The sequence below is a fragment of the Galeopterus variegatus genome, unplaced genomic scaffold (genome assembly GCF_000696425.1).
Source record: "Galeopterus variegatus unplaced genomic scaffold, G_variegatus-3.0.2 Scaffold2101, whole genome shotgun sequence".
Classification (NCBI taxonomy): Eukaryota; Metazoa; Chordata; class Mammalia; order Dermoptera; family Cynocephalidae; genus Galeopterus; species Galeopterus variegatus.
The window spans coordinates 31,556-56,610 of record NW_007728212.1 but is presented as its reverse complement, the minus strand read 5'-3'; the positions used below and the strand labels follow the sequence as shown (position 1 = coordinate 56,610).

Sequence of the window (25,055 nt, the reverse complement as noted above, 5' to 3'; positions counted from 1 at the left end):
TTACATGGAAAATATCATGGCCTATCAGCCATCTTTTAGTAAACAATAATATTAGTTAAAATGAGTATTAATTATTTTATGCCAGGTACTCTTTTAAGCACTTTACGTGTATCGATTCATTTAATCTCCCAGTAACCCATGAGATAGGTACAAATATTACCATTTTACAAATGAGCGATCAGTGCACAAATGGGTTAAGTAACACAACCAAGGTCATACACTGCCAGCAACTGGCAGGGCTTGGACTGAAACCCAGTAAGTCAGATTCTGGAGTCCAGTGATTTTTATTGCTATGGTGTATTGCCTAAGTGACCAAGAAAAAAATTTTAATGCTAACTTTATTAGACCAGATTCTATTGAGTAGAGGAATAATTCTCATAAGGTTAGATATTTTGAGAATCACCTTTTGGAGCACTATTATACCACAAAAGCCAAATTTACCCCAAAAGTTTTCCACAAAATATACGTGGGTACAATAACTTATTATTGGTAATCCAAACGATTTTATAATTCTTACTGTCAATTAATAACACCAGAACATAAAGTAAAAAATTTAATTTAGAAGTATGATAAAATTATAATCACTATAACCACAGTTGGAAGAAATCAAAAGAACAGTCCTTACTTAGTGATAATAAGATTTCACTAACCATGAGCTATTCTCTTTAGCAAAATGAGGAGTTTTGCTTTGAATGATTACTAAAACTCTTTCAACCCCCAAAATTCTATGATCCTACTCAGTACTTTCAATCTATGTAAACAACAGACTAACCTAAAATAAAGCTATCTTTATGATGGGGGTCTAAAAAATACGTTTGTGAACACTTCAACTGCTGATAGTAAGAATAAATCAGAAATACATAAATGAATCCATGGCTCTATAAAGGAACAAAGGTGTATACAATAAAATGTCCACTCTTACAGTCTAATCAGAAATCGGTCATATTCAATCTGATTACATTTAAATGAAAAAGAAAGCCAGAAGGAGAGAATAGGGGAAAAAGAAAATAGAAATGAGGTAAAGGAAGAGAGGGAGAGAGAGGTGATTAATGGGGGGGGTGGGGAACTGTAAGAATCTGGGGAGGGAGAGAAATCACTAAACCAGAGTTGTACACTGAAAAAATGTGTAAGGCTGGGACAGGTGAAGTGAAAAGGTATGAGGTGTGAGAAAGGTGTAAGAAAAAGAGCAGAAAAGGAACAAGTAGGACATGTTCAGAAGACTAGACTCTGACAGTCTAGGACTTGAGTCTAGTCTGGGATTTGATTTTACCCTTTCAATCTAATAAATTAGCCTGTTACTTTTTCATGGGTACTGGCAAAAGACATGAGACTCCTGGGTCAGAGAAAAAGAACTTTATTACTCATAGCACAGCAAGGAGCATGATCATCGGTATGTCTCTATCAGTTCACATGAGAGAATGCAGAAGATCCAGATGCAGTGGGCTGCATTACAGGAGAGGAACAGTGAGTGTGGGAAAACCACTGTTTTACAGCAAGCAGTAAGCAAACCTGCTCTTCCTTCTGAAGGCAAAGACATTACCTCGTCCCTTAAGGTTGCTTACTACAAACACAATTTAGAGAAATGTGAATTCCAACTTCAAGTATGATGGGCCTCTTCTTTTGCCATTTTCTGAAAAACCTTTTTGAAATCTTTTTTTTTTTTTTTAATAATTTCAAATTTACAGTGTTACAAAAACAAAAAAAAAGTATAGGGAACATCCAGATTTGTCTATGACATTTTACCTGAATTTACTTTACCATCTGCACTTACACTCCTCCTCTCTACATATAATTTTTTTTTCCCCTGAATCATTTGATGGTAAGTTATATACATCATGGTCCTTTACCCTAAACACTTCAGTATTTCCTAAGACTCAGGGAATTCTCTTACATTAACACCATGCCAATTATCTCCCTCAAAATTTTATACTGATTTAATACCTTTGTCTAATCTCCCATTCCACATTTCAATTTTGTCAGTGGATGTAGTCATATAGTTTACAGCATTTTCCCCCAAAATCTAGTCTAGGAACCAATATTAAATTTATTCATCATTATCTCTTTAGTATCCTTTAACTTGGAACATTTCCAACAGTCTTTGTCTTTATGACATTTTACATACCATCGCCTCACCCATTACTTAATAAAACATTTTCTTTTTCTTTCTTTTTTTTTTTGTCTTTTGTCTTTTTCCGTGTCCGGCAACGGATCGCAACCCTCAGTGTTGCCCCCGTACCGGACCGGGGACCGGCAACGGGATCGCAACCCTCGGCGCTGCTCCCGCGCCTCGCTCAGCCAGTGAGCGGGAACCGGTCTGTACGTGGGATCCGAACCCTCGGGCGGGAGCGCCGCCGCACTTCCCAAGCGGCGCACTTATCCAGTGCGCCACCAGGCCGGCCCAATAAAACATTTTCTATGTGAAAATGTTTCTATGCTCTCTGTGAATAAAGATGTTTCATTTCTTCCTTTCTAACACATTTGCCCTTTATTTCCTTTTCCTGTACTAATGCATTGGCTAGGACGTCTAGAACAATAATGAACTTGACTGGTTTCTGTTTTTACCTGTTATGTCTTCCTCTGTTTGCTTTGGATTTAATTTGCTCTTCCTTTGCTACCTTAAGGTAAAAACTTACACAGTTTACTTGAAGCCTTTGCTTTCTACTACAAGCATGTAATACTCTAGTTTCTCTTTAACCCCCGCTTTTTCTTTTCTACTAGAAGCACTTAATGGTATACATTTCTCTCTAACCCCTCCTCCTTTAGCTACATACTGTAAATTTTGATTTTTTTAAAATTTTCAATCAATTTAAAATGTTTTATAAAATCCCTTGTGAATTCCTCATTGATCCATAAGTTATATAGAAATGTACTGTTTAATTTCTAAATATTTGGGGATTTTCCAAATATTTTTCTGTTACTGATTTCGGATCAATGTACTGTTTAATTTCTAAATATTTGGGGATTTTCCAAATATTTTTCTGTTACTGATTTCTAATTTAATTCCATTGTGATTAGAAAACATTCCTTGTATGATTTAAGTTTTTAAAAATTGGTTAACATTTACTTTCTGGTCCAGAAAAGGGTCTATCCTGGCAAATATCCCAGGTGCACTTGAAAAGAATGTACATATAGCTGTTGATGGATGGAGTGTTCCAAAATATCAAAAGGGCCAAGTTGTTTGAAAACATTGTTCAGATCTTCTATGTACTCACTAATTTTATATGTCTACTTGTTTTATTGATCACAGTATTGAAATCTCCAACTACAAGTGTAGATCTATTTCTCCTATCAGTGTTTGCCTCATATTTGGAAGCTCTAATTTTTGGCTGTAAACACATACTATCTATTATTTGTATGTTATGTCTTCTTGGTGAGAAAACCAATTTATCCTTATGTAATGTCTTTATCACTGGTAATACACCTGTTCTGAAGTCTATTTCATCTAATGTTAGATAGCTACTCCAGCTTTCTTTTGATTAGTGTTTGCATTGTATATATTTTCTCATCCTTTTCACTGTAATCTTCCCATGTCTTTTATTAAAGTGACTTTGTTGTAGACAGCATATAATTTAGTCTTGCTTTTTCCCCAGACTAATAACCTTTCTTTCAGTCTGTGTGATTACATCTAGACCATTTCCATTTCATTAATTTCATTTAATTTTTGATATGGTTGGATTAAAATCTACCATATTGCCAGTTCTCAATTTTTTCCATCTGTTCTTCATTCTTTTTTCTTTTTTGGATCATTTTTATTATTCCATTTTATCTGTACTATGGGCTTACAGTTTACTTTCTTTTTTAGTAGTTGGACTTATGATATATATCTTTAGTCACAGTGTACCTTCAAATAATATTATACTACTTCATATGTAGTATATCTCAGAGCAGTATCATCCCACTTTCTCCCTTCCATTCCTTGTGCTAATGTTATAAATTTTATCTTTATATGTTATAAATTTATAGTATATGCTACTATTTTTGATTTAGAGAGCCAATTGTCTTTCAGAGCAATTAAAAATAAGAATAAATTTATTTTATATTTACCTTCATTTGTTCCATTTCCAATGCTTCACAATTCTCTTTGTGTAGATCCATGTTTCTGGCTTTGGCACGAAGAAATTCCTTTACATTTCCTGCAGTGCAGGTAAGCTGGTAATGAGTTCTCTCAGTTTTTGTCTATCTCAAAGTTTTTATTTCTCCTTTATTTTTGTTTTTATTTTATTTCTACTTTATTTTTGAAAGATACTGTTGCTCCACTGAATTCTCTCAGCACTTTAAAAATACCATTCCATTGTGTTCCAGCTAGCATAATTTCTGATAAGACATCTAATGTAATTCTTATCTTTGCTCTGGGTCTAACTTATCCTTTTCCTCTGGCTGCCTTAAATACTTTTTATTTATCTTTTTTTTGCAGCAGTTTGAATATTATGTGTCTTAGTGGGTATGCCTGTGTTTATTTTTTGGAGGGTAGGAGTATTTAACCTATTATCTCTAAGATTTTTGAAACTATGATTTGATTTTTTTAATTATTATGGGAAATAGTTGTCCATTAATTCTTCCAATATTTTTTCTGTCCCAAATCCCCAGCCCCCACCCACTCCCATGCCCACCACCACCTCTTTCCCTCTCTTCTTCTGAGATTATACTTTCATGTATTAGATAAACTGACATTGCCTACAGCTCTTGGATGCTCTGTTTTTATTTTATTTTTTTCTTTTTCATGGTTTCTTCTTTTTGTGGGTCAGTTTGGGTAATTTCTAGTGATCTATCCTCACATTCACTGATCCTTTTCTCAACTTTATGGAGTCTACTTAAAGATATTCTTCATCTCTGGTACTGTGTTTCTCATTCCTAGTATTTCCATTTGATTCCTTACAGTTTCTTTTTTTTTTTTTTTTGTCTTTTTCCGTGTCCGGCAACGGATCGCAACCCTAAGTGTTGCCCCCGTACCGGACCGGGGACCGGCAACGGGATTGCAACCCTCGGTGTTGCCCCCGTGCCTCGCTCAGCCAGTGAGCGGGAACCGGTCTGTATGTGGGATCCGAACCCTCGGGCGGGAGCGCCGCTGCGTTTCCCAAGCGGCGCACTATCCAGTGCGCCACCGGGCCGGCCCATCCTTCTTACAGTTTCTAATTCTGCTGATATTCTCCATCTGTTGGTACATGTTTTCCACCTTTTCCCCTTAAGCTTTTAACACAAAGTTCAAACCCATGTTGTTCAAGGGTTAAATGTATAGAAATACTGATTTTTTGTATGTTGATTTTATATCCTGCAACTTTATCTTTTGCCTAATTGCTCTGGCTAGTTATTCCTAACATAGTTATTTTCAATTCCCTGGCAGTTCCAACATCTGGATCATATCTGAGTCCGGTTCTGTTGATTGCTTTGTCTCTCCATAGTATGTTGATGTTTTCCTTCTTTTCTTTTTCTCTTGTAATTTTTGGTTAAAAGACTTGAGTAGGAACGTAGAGATCAAATATTTTGCCTGGGAGTTAGACAATATTTGTGCCTGGGAATGGGCATGCCTCATCTTCCTCTAGGACTCAAGTGTATGGGGATGAGTCAAGCTAGTCAGGAGTTGAGATGTTTGGGTCTTATTGTTGCTATAGTTACCCTCAGCACACCACTGGCTTAAAATTCATCTGGCTTTACCTTGTGCTTAGGGTGGGAGCTGGTTTGTTGGATATTTTCTTTTCAAAGCTCTTCTTCAACCCTCAGCTTTAGGCTTCTGCTCAGAGCCTATACCTCAGAGAATGTATCTATCTCTAAACACTATTGACCTATCCCGACACTTTTGACACTTGCTTATTGGTGCTTGCTAGTCTAATGGTGGAGATGTAGAGGCATTTATTTTTGTTCTGGTTCAGCCTCTGTCCCATGTAGATCCTTTGTCCCTGAATATCAAGGACAAGGCTTTCTTTTTTTTTTTCCTTTTTGTCTTTTTTACTGACCGGCAACGGGATCGCAACCCTCGGTGCTGTGCCTGCACCGTGCTCAGCCAGTGAGCGGGAACCGGTCTCCACATGGGATCCGAACCCTCAGCGGGAGCGCCACTGCGCTCCTAAGCTGCGCACTCTCCAGTGCGCCACCGGGCCGGCCCAAGGACAAGGCTTTCTCAGGGATCCTTTCCTATCCCAGTGGTAGGGTATCTCATGGGAGTTTCCTGCCCATCCCCCAAAGGGTTGGTTTTTATCTATTCCCTTCCCCAAGAATAGTTTTCTGTTCCTGAGGCTTTAGGGCTTTGTTCTGTCTGGGAGAAGAATCCAGGCTTGGTGCCTTTCCCACAGTCGTAACAGCTCTTCCCACCTAGGCCTGCACTTAAAGGTTCTCTCTCACATTGTCCCTAGTCTTTTCATGAGCACCTAGTGAGGTCTGTGAAGAGTAGATGTGAGCTTTCCCTTTGGGGTTGGTTACAGGGACTTTATAGTCTCATGTTAACCTACTTGTAGCCTTTAGCAATTTGTTAAAATCTTTTAGCTATTTTGTTTTTTACAAAAATGGATCATCTTCTTCATACTGTCTTTTTTTTTCATTACTTATATATTTTGAGCATCTATCCAACCCGATAAGTATATCTCTGTATCATTTTTCATCGCAATGTATTACCCTTAAATGTTTATTGTACCTTTAGATTGTTTCTAGTTTTCTAGTTATAAACTATGCTCAATGAAAATCAAGTATCTCTTTGTTCATCAGTCAACAATAGCTAATGTTGAGTGCTTACTATTGCATACCAGATGTTATAAACTGTAGATACTATAAATCCTCACAGTGATCCTATAAGGCAGAAATTATGATCATTTCTATTTTTAAAATGAAGCTAAAATTTTTGCCCAAATATTATCAGATTATTTGTGGGTGATTTTAGCGCTCTTTTTGATTATCATGTTTTCCAATGTAAACTTATATATAACAGGGGAAGGAATGAGAAAAGAAATGATGATGGGCGCAAAAATACACCCTGCTGAACGAGTTCCAAACATCAAGGTTTATATGTGTGTTTGTGTGAGTGTGTTTGTATCTGGCTAATTATCTACATTAAAAATAGGACAGTACATCATTATATTATGATTATTTTATGTGTAACTACTTTGTAAGGTTCTCAGCCAGGGAAAACTTTTAGCCACTATCTTATTGTTTTTAATAAGTAAATGAACTATGTTGAGATGTTAAACATTAGAACCAGTAATTCTAAATTTTTACACTATTCATATTTATTTCTACCTCCTAGTGCTAAATGAACACAATATACACATATTATCTCTAAATGTACAATTTCTAAAGATAATTCATAAATGTGTAATTTCTAAAGATAATATAGACATAACAGTGTACATCATATATATTTTCAATTCCAAAAAAAGTTTATATGATAATCCAGGAAAACTTCCAAACAATATCATTTCAAGAGATGAGAGGACTTTGAAATAAAGTGTGCCTTATGCAGTCTTAAAATTCCTAACCTTTCTTCTTAGAATTACCAAGATTAAAGACTCACATTCCAACTTTTAAATTTGTATATTAGCTGTTGATGCAATTGCTTAAGTAACCTAATTTAAGTTAGTCCTGCTTTCAAATATAAAAATGTAAACTGTGAGCTGAATCTTGGGCTAACTATCTAATTTGCACATTGTCTTCCATACTAATTGGAAAAGATTAAATATCTACAGTTTATTCTTGAGCCTTTCAGAAGAGTCTTATTAAAGAGCTCACTTTCTAGAGAGACTGAATAAAGAACTCACTTCCTCAGTTTTTCAGTTCTGGTGAGGGGTCCAAAATCACTAACAATTATTTATTTCATGCAAACTATTAATGACATCATTGTTTGCCAGGACATTAACAGTGAATCTGTGTCTCCTCTGCTGACTGGGTGGGTATTGCAATAGTATAATTTGACTTCATATATACCACGTTACATGTAATATAAACCTATCTCTTCACTAAAGTTCCAAAAAACCTAGAAGAGGCTTTCAAAAGCTCCAAGAATTTCAAAAAGCAGATTAAATGTTTTACTCTTTTGAAAGTACACCAAGGAATTTAGTAAGTGATTGTCACATAAAGTAATCAGGTAAAGACATTTAAGAGATTTTGAAGCATTCTGATTCTGACTTAAATCTTCTCAGAGTTTAAAACACAAACACACACACACATACACACACATACACACAGAGTGAGCCATGTGGATACAGTCCATATGCAAGACTGCTTTTTTTTTTTTTTAATATTCAGAAGCACAAGGACTTAGTTGACTTGCCCAAAGCCACATAACTAATGACTGTGAAAGCCAGAGGAAGACCCATGACTCCTGGCTCCAATTTCAGTGTTTTCCATTACATGCAAAACCTTCCACCCATCAACTGTCAACTAATTTAACTGATCCATGAAGGTGTATCTATTACTACTTCTATCTGTATTCCCCAAACACAATTCAAATCTATCTTCTAGTTGTCAAACTTATGAGTAGTTCAGAAAAACAAAAATCCAGGTCCTAAAAGACCAAATTACTTTTCCTTCACAGTTAATGCAAATGTATCTTTTTTTATGAAAAAATGAAGAAATAGTTCTCAAACTGTTTAATAATAATCGAAGTATGAGAGATGCTGTGAAAGCTAAAAAGAAATGCTCCACACCTTTAAAAAATAGAAGTAGAGGACTGCCTAACAGTACTTCTCTATTAAAAACAATCAATTGTTTGGTAGTTTATCATAAGTGCTTAAATCTAAGTTATCCTAAAATGCTAAAATAAAGTAGTCGGTCAATTTTGGCTTATACCCAAAGCATTTTCTCATTGACCTGACATCCTGTTATTAAGAAAAATACTATTATAACCACGTAATTTCCTGAACATGAAGGGATCATTAGCTGGTAGATACTTAAAATAATTATTATTTTCCAAAATATACCTGACATGGCTACCATAAGACTGTAGTTGGTTTATGAGTAAGATTTCGTATTTAATGTAAGAAAAAAACTACTACACTAAGAACTTGGGTGTGAGGGAACAAAGTACACAGCACAACTCTGAATGGTACTTTTTATTTATTACGTATTTGCATTAAATTATTAGCTGTGTATAAACTTGCTTCTAGAATTAAAAATACAATTTTAAATTTAAAAAACACACTTTCTTTGTTTTGTTTGTTTTAACAATTTGATTTACCTATACATTTTGTTGCTTTAAGAGCATGGGAGTACTTGCTAGCTATGTGACCTTGAACATGTTAGTAACTTCTTAGTTTTATCTGTAAAATGGGGTATTTAAAAAACACACTTTCTTTGTTTTGTTTGTTTTAACAATTTGATTTACCTATACATTTTGTTGCTTTAAGAGCATGGGAGTATTTGCTAGCTATGTGACCTTGAACATGTTAGTAACTTCTTAGTTTTATCTGTAAAATGGGGTAACAGCTATCTTATGGAGTTGAGAAGATCAGACTAAGCTACACACAGCGCTTAATTATCCTACCACATAAGATGCATTCAGTAAACGGTAACCATCATTATAATAATATTGCAGACACACTTTCAAAAGCAGTGAGAATTAAGAAGATGAGAAAACTTGGAAGCTGATAAGCATTTCAAAGAATTTCCATTGTATTCATCCATAAATGACACTTAAGAGCAGCTGAGAAAATTCTCACTGACACAGTAGCACCCAGAATTAATTCCCAATCTTTCTAGCAATTCTATCCATCGCACTTCAAAAATCTTTTGGTTTAAGGGCCTTTGACATTTTTGAATTTGCAGTAGAGAACACTGGGCACTACCTTCACCTGGCAGAAATAAAAGAATATTTCACCCTGAAAAGAATAAAATTTGACTCCTTTATTTTTTAAAAAGAATTTTAGCTTCTCATTACATGATCATTAGTAATCATGATTCCTTTTACTGACCTGTTAATAAAATATGTACTTGTTAATAAAATATGTACTTGATCATGACAAGTAAATTTAAGTTATTACTGAATGTGGCACATCCTTTCAGACTTCAGAAACAGCACTGAATCTAAAAAATGGCACGTTCAATGACAGGGCTGGCCTATCAGCTCAGTTGGTTAGAGTATGGTGTTGATAACACCAAGGTCAAGTATTTGGATCCCCATGCTGGCCAGCCATCAAATAAATAAAAATTTTAAAATTAAATTAAATTTTTTAAATGGCACATGAAAAAGAAAAGAATAGGGAACTTCTCTAGGGCTGCCAAATGCTATGAAAAGAGGACTATACATGTGTATTCACAGATGTGTAAGGGCATGTGTGTATGTGCATGAGACCACTGTACACATATATAAAACTTTAAAGATTAAAATCAAAATTATAAATTAATTCTAAATAGATTTCTATCAATTTTCAGGTAAATTTCAGTATAATACATTGGATTACAGTAACTATAAGGTTCAAATTTAAAATAGGAAAGTAAAACCAGTTCCATGAAAAAAGATGCCAACTTTCCTACAGAGTATCCATGTTCAGTTGGCAAAGTAAAAGTCAAACATGGGCTGGATATCAAAATACACATTCCGCTACATATTCCATGAAAAATCTGGGTAATGGCAAGTTTCTTCATTTTGCTCACCTAATAAATCAAGATACCCACAGATTTCATGATATTCTTGACTTTTTTCTCCTATTGGTTTAACAATTGTGTTTCCTCACTTTAATTTAGAATTCTCCATTTTAAAAATTTCTATCAATATAATGACCTATATATCTCTACATATTACATTAAACTCAACCTTACTATTGTTAAGTTGTTCAAACTAACTCCCAGAAATTCTTTCTTTTACAATTTGAGAGTAGCCCCAAATAAGGTTCTCACTTATTATAAAAGGAAAAAATCTTAAATCCTAACATTATAGTCTTTTCTGGAAAGTTGTGGTTCAAAACAAAACAAACAGAAAACCTCACCATCCCCAAATACAACGTCAAATCTATTTTTATAGATGAAGGTATTTTTAGATAGAAGAGTTACATCTCAATCAGATCTACTGAGTTTTTCCTTTAAAATAAGTAATAGTTTAATATCTTCATTTCTAAAACCCTGAGATTGCAAAAGAAGAAAGCTGGAGAGAAGGAAGGGAGGAAGAAAAAGAAAGGGAAGGCCTACACTCAGGGAATGATATGAAGAAGAAACAACAACAAAAGATAAAACCAAGACAGAGGCAAAGGTATAAAGAGTTAGGACAGGAGTGCCAGAGAATTTTTCAGTTTTAAGAATAAAATAAAATAAAGTTGCCCTCAAAAGGTTTACCTTAAGTCTTGTTGGAATAGAATTAAGAAAATGGGGTATGGAAAGTAAAAGAAAACAAAGAAAGATTAGAAAGTTGCAGTTTCAGACTTCTTGACAAAACTGGACTATACCGATTCAACCATATGATATTATTCATCAGAGTTGCATTTACTGTTTCCATGTGATTCTTTCAAGATAATCTGGAACTTAAATTTTATATTACACAAGAACTAAGTTTCTTCCCAATAACTTCAGTTTCTTTCAAGTGAAGGAAAGAAGAAAATAAATACCTAAAGAAAAGAACTATGTGAACACCTTAATTTATGTGTGCGTAAATCACTTTTGGTTTATTGGAATAATTTCTGCTATTTCCCTGTAATTCCAACAAAATAAAAATAACTAAAAACTATAGTCCCAGAGTAAAATGAAGCCATGCAAACTATATACACTAATACATCTAATGAAGATAAAACTTTAAACTATTTCCCCCCACTAACAGTATGCACTCGCTGGGCCAAAAAAAAGGCAACTAGATTCTAAAAGACGATTTTCTTAAATTGAAAATACACACACACACCCCTACGCCCACACACAATTATTGTTAATTATGTATATGAGGATACTTCAAAAAGTTCATAGAAAAACAGAATTAAAAGATAACATAAATATTTCCATGAACTTTTTGAAGTACCCTCATATATATTTATGATTACATACTTGAAATCAGAAATTAACCATTTTTTTTACCCAGTGGTCAAATAAATCTTCTATAAGTCAACAACACTAACCAAAATAGATTACATATTTCATTGTAAATTACACTTTTATCTCATGTTTTAAATTCATTTTATGAACTTTTACTAAAGATCTTTGAAGTATCATTAACAATCAAACATATTATTTCCCTTTATTAAACTAGCAAAAATTTAAAAATAGAATTTAACATCAGCAAGGGCTATTTTTGAAGCTATTATTTCCACTCAATTAAAAGATCTTTGAAGACACAAACCATGTCTTACTCATCTTTTTTACAATTCATACCATAGTACCTGGCATAGTAGGTACTCAAACAGGTTATTTGGCTGATCAAATAAAAATAAGACAATTTCACATTCCGTAACAAGAACCTTAAAAATGTTCATCTATTTGACTCAGTAATTCCACCTACAAAAAACTATCTTAAAGAAAGAACCTGGAATAAATACTTGAATAAACAAAGATATTCAATGAATTTATTTTAAACTTGAAAAACTGCAAATAATCTAAACATCGAAAGTTAAGGAAATAGAAAGTAAATTACGGTTCATTCATACAATAGAATACAGTCATGAAGAAATATTTATGAAGAGATTCCGATGAAGCAAGAAAATGCTCATGATAAGATGTTAAGAAAAAAGTCCCACAAAGTAGATCTCAACTGTTTTAAAAACGCACTAAAAAATATTAGAGGTAAATATACATAAATTGTAAAAGTGGTTTTTGCTATATTTTTCACACTGTCATGTTTATTTTAAAACATAAATAAGACAATAGTGCTTCCTGTTATTTTTCATTATTACTATAAATTTACCTGGCGAGTTCTGGGCAATACAATAAATGTACTCTTTTTGTGAAAAGATAAATAAGCAATAAATCATCAAGAGATCTCTACTTATATCTGGGTTGGCTCTTAGATTAATATGGACAAATCACAAACTTTAGAAATTAGTTTTTAGATAAGTATCAATGAAGTAAAAGAGTCTGAAGGCAAATAAAATACCCTTTCATTACATTAGACTAATAAAAAGCACTGGTTTTAACAGAATTGCTGCAAAATCAGCTTTTCAAACTTTTAATGAAAATGTTTGTTTGGAGGTTGGGGGTGAAGAGGAGAGAGGGACTAGAATTGGGACTCTGTAGCCAGACTGCCTGAGCTCAAATTCTGGCTCTACCACTTAGCAGGTATGTGGCCTCGCAGCAAGTAGCTAAACCTTTCTGTGTCTCAGTTACTTCACCTGTAAAAGGGGGATAATGGTAATACCTCACAGGGCTGAATTAAATGTCCCATAATATCAACCACTTCTGTAGCATTATTAAAGAGAAGCGAATCCAATAACACTATTTTATTCTCACTATCTAGAATAGTGTACAAAATGGTGGTTGTAGCAAATGAAAAATCAAAGGAAAAAAATTCTCTCAACTACTCATAATTTAATTTCCTCATATCTCATTGTTCTTTTATCTTTCCAATCTTAAGTGAAAAATGAAAGAAATACCTTTCAGTATAAGTTAATGAAGCATAAGCAAGGTGGGGCTACTGTCCGAATTTCAGAATTAGCCAACGTCTGCCAGGCAATCATGGTGGGATACAGAAAAACATAACTAAATAGATAATTACTCTATAGCAGCACACTACAGCCAATCTTCTGAGAAGACTACTGTATTTGGTGGCTCGAAGTACTAATTCCTCATTTAGTCTACAAATCTCAGTATGCAGTAAGGTTCCTACGTCCTCCATTCCCATGAAAATGTTCTGATAGAGAGTACCAATGATGTCAATGATGACTGCAATTGCTATTACACTGTATTATTACTGGCTCCTCTTCTCTACCCAATCCATTAACACCTACATGCCCCAGGGGTTTATTGTTGGTCCACCACTATTTTCCCTCTACAGAATTCTCAAGAATCTAACTACTACCCAAATAAAAAAGACTCCAGATATCTCCCCTGAATTTTAAACTACTAATGATGACCCAATAAGCTCATCTTTCAGTATACTGAAAACTAAACAAACCATCTTTGGTGGTTCTCCATTGCCTATAAAATCCAAGCCATCCTCCTTGATCTGGTTTCAACCCATAACTTCAGCCTCATCTTTTGCCATTCAGATTCATTTTTCTGAATGCCTACTAAAATAAAATTACCACCTAATACTTATGGAATGCACTATTCTAATAAGTTTATGTGATTAACTCACTAATCTTCATAGCAATCCCATAAAGTAGATGCTATTATCTCCATTTTATGCTGAGAAAAGTATCTTGCCTAAGCTAATAGGTGATGGAGTCAGTATGCGAACCTACATCCTGTGCTCTTAACTTTATATTATGTAATTTTTTTTATAAGCTCCTACATATGTCCAGCATTGTTCTGGGGATTCAAAGTGAACATGACAAACAAGGCCCATGCCCTCATGGGACTTACATTCTAGTAAGTGAGCAGGATAAACAAACAAAAAGAAGAAAAAAACTTATTACAGATTATTAAAAAGTACCAGGAAGAATATAAACAGAATTTTAGAAGAGAAAATAAGGTGGACCCACTTAACAGTGATAAAAGAAGGCTTCTCAGGAAAAATGACTTTAAAGGTTAGACCTGAGGAATGAGAAGGTGCCAAACTCTGTAAAGAGGAAGGTTATACCTAGAAGGGTACTGGAAAACACAAAGACAGTGTTATGGACTAGACTGTGTCCCCCCAAAACTCATATGTTTAAGCCCTAACCTCTCAAGTGACTGTACTTGGAGATAGGGCCTTTCAGGAGGTAAAGTTAAATGAGGTCATAAGGATAGGATCCTTATGTGATAGGACTGGTGTCTATATAAGAGGAAGAGATACCAGAAATCTGTCTCTCTCTTTATGTGCACACAGAGGAAAGGCCATGTAAGGACACAGCAAGAAGGCAATTATCTACAAGCCAGGAAGAGATGCCTCAGTAGAAACCAACTCTGCTGGCACCTAGATCTTGGACTTCCAGCCTCCAGGACTAAGAGAAAATAAATTTCTGTTGTTTAAGGCACGCAGTAGTATTTTGTTATAGCAGACCAAGCAGACTAATACAGATGGGAAAGACCTGACAGAAACCAGTATGCTGGAATGTAGAGAGCAATAGAGATAATACATCAAAGACTCTTAAGCCCAGAGATGGCAGATGAACCTGAAATGAGATGATCAGGAAAAAAGCCCTGGGTATAGGGGTTTTAAGTTGGTTGATAACTGGTTTTGGAAATGCATGGTGTGGGTTTTTGTTCTCTCAGTGACCAGAAGTCACTAATGTATAGTAACCAGAGGACACTATACTCCACCCTGGAATACACAAAACAGTCCCACAAAATAAAGAATTCCCAAAATGTTAACAGTGCCCTATTGAGGAACAATGGCTAATGGATATGTCTTGTTTACTCAGGAGACTACAGAAAACTAAGATTTGGCCTATTTTTGTAGTCCTTATATCACCAAGAACAGTTCTAAGCTAATTCTGGTGAATTAATAAATATGTGTTGTGCCTATGTACAAGGGAAAGTGTTGGATAATTTGGAGCATGGGCATGAATGAGACCTAGGACTAAGAGACACAGTACGGGAGATATGATACCTTATTTTATTAAACTGAGGCACCATCAGTTATAAGAGGCATCGTTTTATGTGTCACTAAGAAAGGAATAAAACCAAGTAAACTATGACATCAGTTATAAGATACATCCTACTTTCAGAGTTATTAAAATATGAAAATATACATCTTAAATAAAAAAGAATATAAAAACAGCTAAAATACAAATTGTTGGAGGAGTCAAATAAAAGAGTTCATAGAAGGGATAAAATATATCCAGGTCTGATAATCAGGGACTGCTTCACTCAGAAAGTTATATTTAAGCTGAGTCCTGAAGGACGAATAGCAGTAGGAAGTGCAGAGATTGAGGGAAGGAATATTTTTAGAAAGAAGGAATGCAAGAAGTACAAAATAGCAATAATAAAATAAAGAATGGCTAGAGAAAAATATTTAAAGAGGAACACTGTCACAAAGTTAAAAATACAGGAGTTAGGAAAACCTTGAACACAGCTAGGCTAAAGCAGCTGAAATTGATTACACAGGCTTGAGGAATGATTCTCAAACACTTTTTCACCCCAATACATTTTAGGGATATATTATACATCAAAAATATGGTTCATTCTAGCAATGATCCTCAAATGTGGGAGATGAGAAAGGAGCAGAAGAGATTAATTCTTGTGGTAGTAAAGTCTGAAAAAGCTCTCCAGAAGATCCTAACTCCTACCTCCACCCCACCTTGAAAAATCACTGCTCTATGCACTAGGGAGCCCCTAGAAAAATGTGAGTAGACAACTGAGTCAGGTTACATTTTAGAAAAGGCAATCCCGCAGAATTGTGTAAAAATGAGTGATAATTAGAATAAAAACTGAGAATCTGCATAAGAAGCCAATCTTCCAAAGAGGTTAAACAAATCTGTATTAGCTTAGTGATGGTAGTATGGTGGAACAATTATAAGAAATAGGAAAAATAAAGAAAAGAAAAAGTTTAAGATACAGATAATAACCTCAAACAAGGACAAGTGTATTCTAAAATACTGGTGGGTCATTCAGGAGATATCTAACAGACACCCAAGACGGGAAAGAATGACTTTAGGTCTGGAAAAAGAGATAAGAACATCATCTAAAAAGGACCAGTTAAAGCCATAATTTGGATGAAGCTCCAAAAAGGAGGCAAGAGAAAGTTTAGCAAACATAAACATTTTTTGAAGTAAATATGTATTAAAGCATTTAATAGTTTTACTATAAGGAATTGTTTCTGTATCTTACAACAATCTTATGCTGATCCTCGTCACCACTGATTTTATTTTTTTAAAATTTTTTTTCCTTTTTGTCTTTTTTCATGGCCGGCAATGGATCGCAACCCTCAGTGTCGCGCCTGTACCGGACCGGGACCGGCAATGGGATCGCAACCCTCGGTGTTGCACCCGCACCTCGCTCAGCCAGTGAGCGGCTGGTCTGTATGTGGGATCCGAACCCTCGGCGGGAGCGCCACCGCGCTCTCAAGCGGCGCACTGTAGCAGTGCGCCACCGCGCCGGCCCAGTCACCACTAATTTTAACACTGTAAATTTGCAAATAAAAAAGCAAAGCATTGTGGACATTAAGAACATGCTCAGGATCATATAAAGCAATACAAAAAACAGTTCATTAATTTCTAATCAGGTGTTAAAGACATTTAGAAATGGCACTTTTATATGTATAAACTTAGTCAAAAACAATAGTCCACACCTTTGAAAGCAGCACCTGAGAGCAACCAAGATATGATGTAATTAATGTTTCAATTCCTAAACAGTTTTAGTATAAACATTCACAGCTATCCATTTGAATCTAAGAATAATTACAGTTAGATAACAGTATCAAACCATTTTCTCCTTAAAAAAATGTTTTTGAAGATACTGTGAATATTTAAAACCAATATTCTTAAATCAGGTATTTTTTCTAGTATTTTTAAAGTGTAAAGGCAATGTCATATGCAAAAAAGTGTGGTCACTAATGGGAAAAGAAAGAAGAAAATCTATAATTCTCTGGCATTAACACTTAAATGTGCTATAAGCACACCAAACAGCTTTAATTAAACTCTATTCATTTTAACTGTCTGTCTGACAAACTTCCCCCAAGAGTGATAGAGTGAGAGTTGGAGGGAAGAAAAGAAAGTAGGATAAAAGGAAGAAATGGAAGATGGGAATGAGAGAAAACAATAAAATAAAAAAAGAGGCAAGAAGAGGAGAGAAGCAACCTAGTGGAACTAGCTAACACAGTAGAAATGGTAAAGATCATCACACTGCCCCAGAACAGATTTATTGAGCAAAGAGAACGATGTGTTTTTTTTTTTTCTTGCTGGAAGCTGGGCATGATAAAGACTCTTGAAGATCATACAGGCTATTTAACTGTATAATAATGCAAGTATTTTTCTCAAAATACTTAGAAGTCAAAGGGAGCCGATAGGGAAGACAAAGGCCACCTGTTGGCTAAAGCAAACAGCACACAACCTGCAATCTGTCTAAATGATTAGATGAACTGAGATGGCAGATATCAACTTGTCAAAACATGTTCTTGTGCTACCTTATGACTGCTTTCACATAAGCAAATTCCCTCAAAGGAAAAGAAAGGCCAAGCAATCTTCTAAAACTATACGTCCTACAGTAACACTATGGTTAAATTTATATATAGCAAGAAAAAGTTTGAAAAAATATAAAATACCTCAGTCTGACCTTCATGGGCACTGGTCTCATGAGTAACTCGAATAGCCTGTAATAAGAATACAAGGTATTCATAAGAAGAAATGACTATACCCAACTTTTTAAATGAAAACAACAACAAAGCTAAATTTTAATACATACAGTCTTGTGAAGAAACAACAAATCAGAGGAAATTTAATAACACTTCAATACTAGATATTAAAGAATGATAGATATCTGGGTAACCAAATGAATTGCTGTACTTTCTAACCCACAAATCTCTGAAGTCTTAGAAAATTGAATATCCGATTATTTATAATTTCTGTGTGTAAGTAAGGGTCATTTAACGTAATTGTTAGAACTAACACTTAACACTAGTGAGCATCTCACAGATAGAGACTGAAGAAGCTTATCTCATCTGTCTCCAGGTTCCATGCTCCTCTGCAGCTCAGGCTGTATTTGTGCATAATCATGCAGTTTCAGTTGGCAATTTAGAAATGTAGAGCAAAATGCATGCATTTATCAGAAGCTATAGAATTTGGTTTCCTGAACTTAAAAAAAATGTTTTTATAATACCCACTATTAGCAAAGATGGAAAAAAATGAGCACAACAGTAAATTATGGGTGAAAGTACAACCTTTATAAATAGCAAATCAGCAATAAGTATCAAAGCCTTAAAAACATGCAAACTGTTTGATCTGGCAATTTCTCTTCTAGGAGTTTATATATTTACATATAATTGCACATAATTATATATAATTAAGGATATCTGCAAAGATTTAGCTAAAACGATATACCTTAAAGTATTTTTTAAAATAGTGTAAAAGAGAGAAAACTATAAAATTTCAAATGATAATTTATGGGTTAAATAAAATACGATAAAATGGAAAGCTATGCACCCATTAAATGATAATGTCAAATATATACTTACTGGTATGTAATACATTTGTGATAAATGAAAAAAGCAAGTTATAAAACAGTATTACAGTGTGATCAAACTTCTATTGTAAAAAATTGTGTATATACTACCTATAAAAAATATTAATGGTAGCTACATCTCATTGGTGGGATTACTAGTGACCTTCATGTTATTTGTTTTATTTTTATTTTTTATTTTTTTTGTCCTTTTTTGAGACCGGCCGCACCGCGCTCAGCCAGTGAGCACTGTGAGTGCACCGGTCATCCCTATATAGGATCCGAACCCGCGGCGGGAGCGCTGCTGCGCTCCCAGCGCCGCACTCTCCCGAGTGCGCCACGGGCTCGGCCCTATTTGTTTTACTTTTATGTAAAATAAAGACGTTTTATGAAATCTCCAGGTTTTTTGAAAGAAAAAAACAATTTAAGAGCTGACCAGTTAGCTCAGCTGGTTAGAGCACGGTGTTATAACACCAATGTCACAGGTTTAGATACCCACACGGGCTAGTCACCAAAAAAAAAAAAAAAAAAAAATCAATTAAAAAATAATCAAAGTATATTGTAACACTAAACAACATGAAAAAATCAATTAAATTATTGGACACAAACTCTGCACAAGGCATTGTTCTAGCTAAATAATTCGTATACCATACTGCTTCTAATTTTAAAGAACTTGCAACCTGCTTAATAATGTTATTAAAAAATAAAAAGCATTGAAGTAAAAAATTGATGTCAAAAATAATAAAATTTAAAAACTATTTTAAAACAGTTCTAAGAAGTGGTACAATCATTTAAAACTATACATGGCCTGGCTGTTACACTAACCAAATAGTTAGAATATAATCTAATATCTGCCTTTAAACCTTTGCTTTTTCCTTTCATCTTCAGCCTGTTTCAAATTCCCAATGAAAGACATACAGGGTATTGCCAGGAATACATTTATGATAGGAAAGAAATGGTAAGGAATAGTCAATCATAAGATATTTTATTAATTTGTAAATCAAACTGCTTTTATTGGCTCATTCAACTCTGGATGTAAAAGTAGCAATTTACCAACATTTGTGGATATTTCAGATAAAGTTACCCAAAATATACAAAAGGCTTTTCTTAAGGGACACAATCAAATCCATAATTGCTCAAAACTATAGTTTCAAAACAAACCCCAAACAGAATCTACAAACCCACAAAATTTTGCCCACATATGAAATCAAGACAGAAAGAAGGTACCGACGTCATAGTTCTCCAGGTATCTGGCTCGTTCTTCAGGGCTCATTGACACTGACTCCTCCAGGAATTTTTTCAAGGTTGATCCAGATTCTGAAAATATCAAAGAAGATAATATTGAAAAGGCTTGATATCACAAAGAAACAGATATATGAAAATACTAGAAGCATGCTAGTTAAATGACAGATAAAATCTTTTCATTGGTAAGTTAAGAATACAAGAATCTTGGGATAAATGATAAGCTTTAAGCTATTTGTTAAACCTCTGTTTATCACTAATATAAAAGAATGGGAAGGATTAATATTTCTTCTAACAGTACATACGTTCTCATTACAAAAGAAGGGGGGGAATGCTTTATTTCAGTTTGAAAGAATTAGAGCACCACCCACTGCTCAGTGAAATCACATTACATCTTAAGGCGCAAAAATAGCAGTAATGAAAATTTACCAAAGTGCATCTTATCTTTATTGTTTGCAATAGCATGAATCAGTCCAATTGTTCCACAGGCATTGCTGATTGTCTGCTTCATGAAATATACTGATGATGTAACATCCTGTCCCTGAGATTTTATTTTTTCCTCTTCCTCTGTTCTGAATACTTCATACTATTGGGGGGAAAAAAAAAAGTCAACAGTCTACATGTGGAAAATAACATTAGGTAAAAAAAAATACAAATGACAAAACATTTTTTACAAAAGGAAAGGTTTAAAGTAAAAGAATCAATTTATCACCTACCAGACAAAAGATGGAAAAAAGAATAGTAGTCCTCAGTGATGGTAAGGGTATTGGTGAAAAGGTATTCTCACATGCTACTATTAAAAGTATACATTTGTACAAATATGCTAAAGGGCACATATTATGGCACATATTAATAGAATATGATAAGGCATTTTAAGAAGAATGAAGTAGAAATTTATATTCTGACTTAGAAATCTGTCCAAGATTATAGAATGGTTATAGGTCAGTATACATTATTATGATTTCCATTTATGTTTTTAAAATATTTACTTTATATATGCATTGAAAAGTCTGAAAGGATATGCAAAAATTCAACAGAGGTTAATTTTGGGCCTAGATTTTACCAGAGAACTGTCAATCTGAGTTTTATATTATTGTACTATTAGTGCAAAAATACTTTTCCTTTTTGAAAATCCTATTATATAAATAAAATCCACACAAAATTTATAACTGTAGAATATTCACAACCAATATTCACCATTATCTATAGTAACTGGTTATAAAAGCAATATAGTATAATAATGAATATCAAAAGTATGGGCTCTACAGTTGACTGCCTGGGCGCACAACCTGGCTGATTCATTAGTTGCATGACTTCCAGCAAATTACTTAAGGTGTCAGTTTCCTGATTGTAAAAAGGGGTTAAAAATAATAAAGAGGTTAAAAAGTGGGGAGAAGCGGGGTGGGGGGGGGAGAGAAGAGAAAGATGATTTCATGGTTTATTTTGTTTTATAATTTTCAGATTCCAGCACAGTGGGGATCAGCAAACTACAGCCCACAGGGCCAAATCTAGCCCACTGCCTGTTTTTATAAGTAAAATTTTAATTATGTATTGTCTATATCTGTTTTCAACAGAGACTCTAAGGGCTGCAAAGCCAAAAATATTTACTATCTGGCCCTTTACAGAAAAATTTGCTGATCCCTGCAATAAAGAAAACAAATGATTTCTACAGAAAACCAAGAATTAAGAAACTGCTTCTAACAACAAATATATCTACAATTTAAAAAATGAATTGTATGGGGCCGACCCGGTGGCGCACTGGATAGGTGCGCCGCTTGGGAAGCGCGGTGGCGCTCCCGCCCGAGGGTTCGGATCCCACATACAGACTGGTTCCCGCTCACTGGCTGAGTGAGGCGCGGGGGCAACACCGAGGGTTGCAATCCCGTTGCCGGTCCCCGGTCCGGTACGGGGGCAACACTGAGGGTTGCGATCCGTTGCCGGACATGGAAAAAGACAAAAGACAAAAAAAAAAAAAAATGAATTGTATGAATGTGCTTCTAAATCAAAATTTTAAGTAACATTTGCAATATAAACCAACATTAATTCATTCATATAAGTTCCACTGATAAAAACCATTGAAAGGCTCAGTATACGAAGGTCTTATGCTGAAATGTTTATACAGTTCTATGGTTTAGTTTGTTGTTTAATATTAACGTTCTTGTTGACAAAGCAAATAAGATTTGTTAACTTCTCAAGATTTAATGTTTAGAAAAAAATCCTAAAATGCTACAAAGCAAGTAGAGGAAAAAAGTAAATATGGCAGATCAAAGCAAAAAACATAAAGTAAAGAGACATAAATATCAAAAAGAAATACATTTATAGTATCTTTATCTATGATTCACTGGCTGGTAAGCACTATTATAAAGAACACATTCAAAACACCATCATTGGCTTTACTTAAAGAGTAATGAGGTATCCATGATAGTTCCCTTGCTAGTAGTTTTGTTAAGTCATTCCCAGCTATGTATTCAATTTCTAAATTAGAACATGGAAGACTGAAACACTTTGTATCTCCTAAAACATGTACGAAATATCCTCTGAATGATTATGTAATACTCATTTGTCACTTATGATATTCATATGACATTTATGTCATATGTAATACTAATATGTATGAAACAGGAATCTACCAAACTGCTTAAGAGTCATCAAAAAGTGGCAGATGTCACTTATATTCTTTCTGTAAGTATGGATACTTACAAGAACACAATTTTAAAGTATGTATGTAAAGTATCTATACTTACTTACATACATACTTCAGAATTGTGTTCTTCCTAGCAATAAGCACAAGTTCTTTTTTTTTTTTTTTAAAGATGACCGGTAAGGGGATCTTAACCCTTAGCTTGGTGCTGTTAGCACCACGCTCACCCAGTGAGCAAACCGGCCATCCGAATGGGTATGGGATCCGAACCCGTGGCCTTGGTGTTATCAGCACCGCACTCTCCCGAGTGAGCCACGGGCCGGCCCGATAAGCACAAGTTCTAATGATCTTCAGTTCTCCTGATCCATTAAATGAAGAGCTCCTATTGATAATAACATGGTTTTTTTAATACTGACCCACTAAATGAAGGAGATCAAATCCAATTTATTCTGTACAAAAAAAAAAAAAGGAAATCATAAAAACCGATGGTTTGGGAAATTTCTAATTCAAACCATGAACTCATATTTGTATCACATCAGCTAAGAAAGCATAAGCTTTAAGCAATTGATTTTTTTTCAATTCTTTACTGCTCTTTCTTCTACAAATTTCAGAATAATCACAATCTCACCACTAAAAACAAAGGTTTGGTTAACACTGGATAATCACAAAAACTTTCTAACTTAAATTCCTATCAATATTATGAATACAAAATGTGAAAAAATACCATTTCTTTTATTAAATAATTTGTTTTGTACAACCTTAAGTATAAGAGAGAAAAATTTCAATATTATTTATTTAATCTCAAACTGAGGCTATTTAGTTATGGCAAAAAAAAAAATGATGAAGAATATGTAGGACTGAGCAAAGCCTAATTCTTAATTTCTGTGAGATTTGGCTCCATTTATTTCTGAAGAATAGGATGACCTAAGCATGTATATGTCAAATCATCAACACCTCATTTCTCTCACATTTTCCCAAACATTTCCTCATTTTTTACAACTACTGTTCATCCTATTATTTCTAAGTTTAAAAATAAAAATCAGAAATATATAGACTCACCAGCTATTTTTAAATGTACTTAAAAGTTCTAGCTCTACTACACACACACACACACACACACACACACACACACACACACACACACACGAGCACGACAGCATTCTAGAAGAATTGAAATATGGAGATTTGAATTTAAATACTGAGATCTAGGAATAACTATTTATAATTTCCAAAACATCCTAACAAAGCCAATTAACAGTATTTAAGCTTAGTGATTCCCACCCAAATCAAGTTTATTTTGAAAATAATGTAACCCATGTCATCAGCTTCCCCTATCTCCTTTAAAATAAGCAAAGGAGATTTCTTTTTACATATAGAAAAAAATTTGTGTATTTTTTATATTGAGATAATATTGAATGAATATTCTTTATTCATATATTTTCTAATACAGATTTAGGATCATTCTACTGCTTAAATTTCTAGAGTACATACATCAAAATGTGATTAAATGTTACATCATAACACAGTTGAAGCAAACTAATATTTTATTAAAAAAAAAAAAATACCCAAGCTTAAAAGACTAACCCAGAGCTTTATTGTCAATTTATAAATCAAATCTAAATATCGTCTCTTTAATAAAACATTTTTAAGATTTCCTCACTGTCTGGACTGCCTGATTTTATGCAAGAGGAGGACCATTTGTTCTTAAAAATTCTATTTTTAATTCAATAATGAAAACTACTTTATATTACCTTTTCTGTAATAGGGAAGAGAAGTAAGACTGCACACACTGGTCTTGGTACCATGCTAAGGAGTTCAGGATCCACTCCATATACATCAACAAATTGCCAGTTAGGATGTAGACCTAATTGTTGGAGAAACTAGTAAAATTAAAAAAAAAAAAAGAGTAGAATGTTAACTGGTAAAAGAAATACCAGTAGAATGTTAACATTGAAATAATCAACAAGTATATACTATGTACCTAATGCATATAAGGAAATGTAATACAAATTATTACTGATGTTCAATAATAATGCAGAAAGCA

At 34.1% G+C, this 25,055-nt stretch overlaps 1 protein-coding gene across 2 annotated transcripts in view; it reads right to left on the bottom strand.

Moving 5' to 3' along the window:
• Positions 1 to 25,055, bottom strand: part of UCHL3 (ubiquitin carboxyl-terminal esterase L3 (ubiquitin thiolesterase)) — a 45,075-nt gene that overhangs the window by 11,876 nt on the left and 8,144 nt on the right. For both annotated transcript variants that reach the window (XM_008580450.1, XM_008580449.1), the window contains exons 3-6: positions 24,763 to 24,891; positions 20,800 to 20,956; positions 20,360 to 20,445; positions 18,236 to 18,283 (exon numbers count right to left, since the gene is read on the bottom strand). In XM_008580450.1, coding sequence (XP_008578672.1) covers positions 18,236 to 18,283; positions 20,360 to 20,445; positions 20,800 to 20,956; positions 24,763 to 24,891 — 420 coding nt within the window. The remainder of the gene's footprint in view (positions 1 to 18,235; positions 18,284 to 20,359; positions 20,446 to 20,799; positions 20,957 to 24,762; positions 24,892 to 25,055) is intronic.